The sequence below is a fragment of the Penaeus vannamei genome, chromosome 15, assembly GCF_042767895.1.
Source record: "Penaeus vannamei isolate JL-2024 chromosome 15, ASM4276789v1, whole genome shotgun sequence".
Taxonomy (NCBI): domain Eukaryota; kingdom Metazoa; phylum Arthropoda; class Malacostraca; order Decapoda; family Penaeidae; genus Penaeus; species Penaeus vannamei.
Genome location: NC_091563.1, coordinates 3,746,137 through 3,748,636, shown reverse-complemented (window position 1 = coordinate 3,748,636; position 2,500 = coordinate 3,746,137). Strand labels below are relative to the sequence as shown.

The window sequence follows — 2,500 nt, the reverse complement described above, 5'->3', positions numbered from 1 at the left end:
AAATCTTCATCACTTACAATACCTTTTACGCGGGGAGGAAAATGCGACATTCTTACTTGGCAAATTTCCTGCAAAACTTCATGTGCGTGAAATAAAGAGAAATAATCCAGTCTGAAGATCAACAGAGGGACAGTCAAGGCAAGGATCGTCGATGAAAAAACAACAAAGAAATAATGAGATGTCAAATTTGAAGATCAAGGGCGGAACATTGCATTAGATATTTATCCTAATAATTGATATTTTATGTAGAGTTTTAATATAATTGGAAGTGCAAGTGTGTAAAGTTGCCTCACCGTGTCGAAACGTTTACACACTTGACGTCATCTGTGATGTCTAAAAGTATTTCTAAGGAAAAGAAATGTATTACAAAATTGGTGTAATGTCAATAATTAAACTAAATGTGTCATGGTTGTGAATAATAAAAAAAAAAAAAACATGCTGTCTACGAAGTCACATCAAGATCAGTGCTCTACAAAAAAAAAATCTCTCTCTTAACAAATAATGCAAATCAGACGACCACAAGTCAGCAAACAAATCGCAGTCGTCTTGGATCTGGGAAAGTCTGGTCAAGGTCGGAAGCCTTTGTCGTCCGAGAAAATTCCGTACCTTCAGCTTTGGCCGAGAAAGAAACGGGACAGTTGGCCAGAAGAGGTCATGAAAAGAGAAAATAGTCATCATAAATCAAATCTCATGGCATATGAACACACAGGAGGATTTGGTACTAAAGCTACACAATCATTTCAGATAATCTGCTAAAGGTTGTTACCAAGGGTTAGCAGCGAGGAAAAGTTCGACAACGTTAGGATCATACAAGTGATCAGATTCTGGCAAATGTCTACGCAAACAATAGCAAAGAAAAGCAACTTATTACTCAAAGCAGAAACACAGCAAACAAGCAAAGAAAAACAAAAGCAAATGAATCCCAGTCTTACCGAGGGATGACGTGTCTAAGTCTAGGGATTTTCTGTGCTGGTGAAGTCGCCACTTCAAGCCCGAGCGACGCTCCTCCTCCTTCTCGTTCTCCTTGAACCAAAACTCGATCTTCTGCCGCCAATTTTTGCTGCGGAGTTCGAAATCGCGCTCGTTATTGCCGTGTTGTGTGCAGGGACGACAGTTTGCATTTATTTTGAATTGTTTGGCGAAGTAGCCTCGTTTGTAGTAATAAAACACATTGCGTGTTGCATCTATAATTACTTCGGTTATCTATGAAAGGCGTGATATATGCAAACAACTCTACATACACCATGAATCCCCAAGACTGATAAACAGAGTATGTAACAATAGCATTCACCTGTCGCGGCTGGCCTACCTGGGTCTGTTGTGGTCGGGAGGTTCCGGTTTGGTGTCCGGCGTGGAGGGCGAGGCGGGGCGCTCCCTCTCGGACGACTCGGAGGCCAGGAGTCTCGGGCGAGTCCTTCCACCTCCTCTGGCCCGGCGAGCGAAGGACCTGTCCAAGGAGCCGTAGCCCTCTGTCGGGACAAGGAGGAAAGGATATCAAAGGGTAAAAGCTGTAGCGATGAAGGTAGATAAAACTTGTAGGTTTGGATTATGAAGGGACAGATGGTGTTGTGCGTGGCGGTGCAAGAGCCATGAACCGTCTACAAATGAGGAATAGAGACATGGGAGAATAAGAGGTGAGGAGGAGAGAAATGGAAGAATAAGAGTAAACAGATAAAATTCCCGCTGAACAATCCATAACATTAAGGGCGAACATAAACAATAAACATAAATATAAACATAAACAATAAGGGCGAACTTATATCATGAATCCTTCTGCCTGAATGAAGCTTTCGAGGCACTCTTAATACAAACCACATCAATAGATCCTCAAGTCAAAATCCGTAAACATATCTCGAGAAAAAGCAAAGACACCGAAATACACGAAAGACTAAAGGGAACGACATACCCATTCCCGTCCACGACTTCCTCTCCCTGGACCCATCGTGGCCGGACGTGTGAAGGTAGTCCATGAGTTTGTGGTCGTCCTCCTCTGACGGGACTCGGGACCGCCTCCTACGCAGGCTGCCGTTGGGCGTCACGTCTGGGGGGGGGGGTGTATTAGTAACAAGGGAAAGGAAGAATAAGACGGAGAAGAGGAAGTGCCGGAAGGCGGAGAAGAGGCGGGAGATGAAGAGGATGGAAAAAAATATATATAAAATAAATACACATACATACACACGCATATATATATATATATATATATATATATATATATATATATATATATATATATATATATATATATATATATATATATATATATATGTATAAATTCTCATGATTTGTAATGTCTAAAAGCGATCTTATCTGCATAAAACTTTTACATTTATCCACAGCATTTTAATATCTTTTGACTCGTACACACCCGGTGAGTTGTCGTTGGCAGGGTTGTCCCCCTGAGGCCCAGCGGGACCCGAGAAGGACCCCATCCGCCGCCGGGTCATCCGAGGCGAGTTGCACAGCGACGGCTCGTCCTCCGAGGTCATCCCTCCGTTCTGCC

The 2,500-nt window shown here is 42.8% G+C and overlaps 1 protein-coding gene across 1 annotated transcript in view; it reads right to left on the bottom strand.

Moving 5' to 3' along the window:
• LOC113819013 (uncharacterized) overlaps positions 1-2,500 on the bottom strand; it is a gene marked incomplete in the record, with an annotated part of 215,493 nt that overhangs the window by 11,137 nt on the left and 201,856 nt on the right. Inside the window, 4 exon segments of the mRNA XM_070130326.1 lie at positions 933-1,060; positions 1,310-1,469; positions 1,907-2,041; positions 2,366-2,500. Of these exon segments, the coding sequence (XP_069986427.1) occupies positions 933-1,060; positions 1,310-1,469; positions 1,907-2,041; positions 2,366-2,500 (558 nt within the window).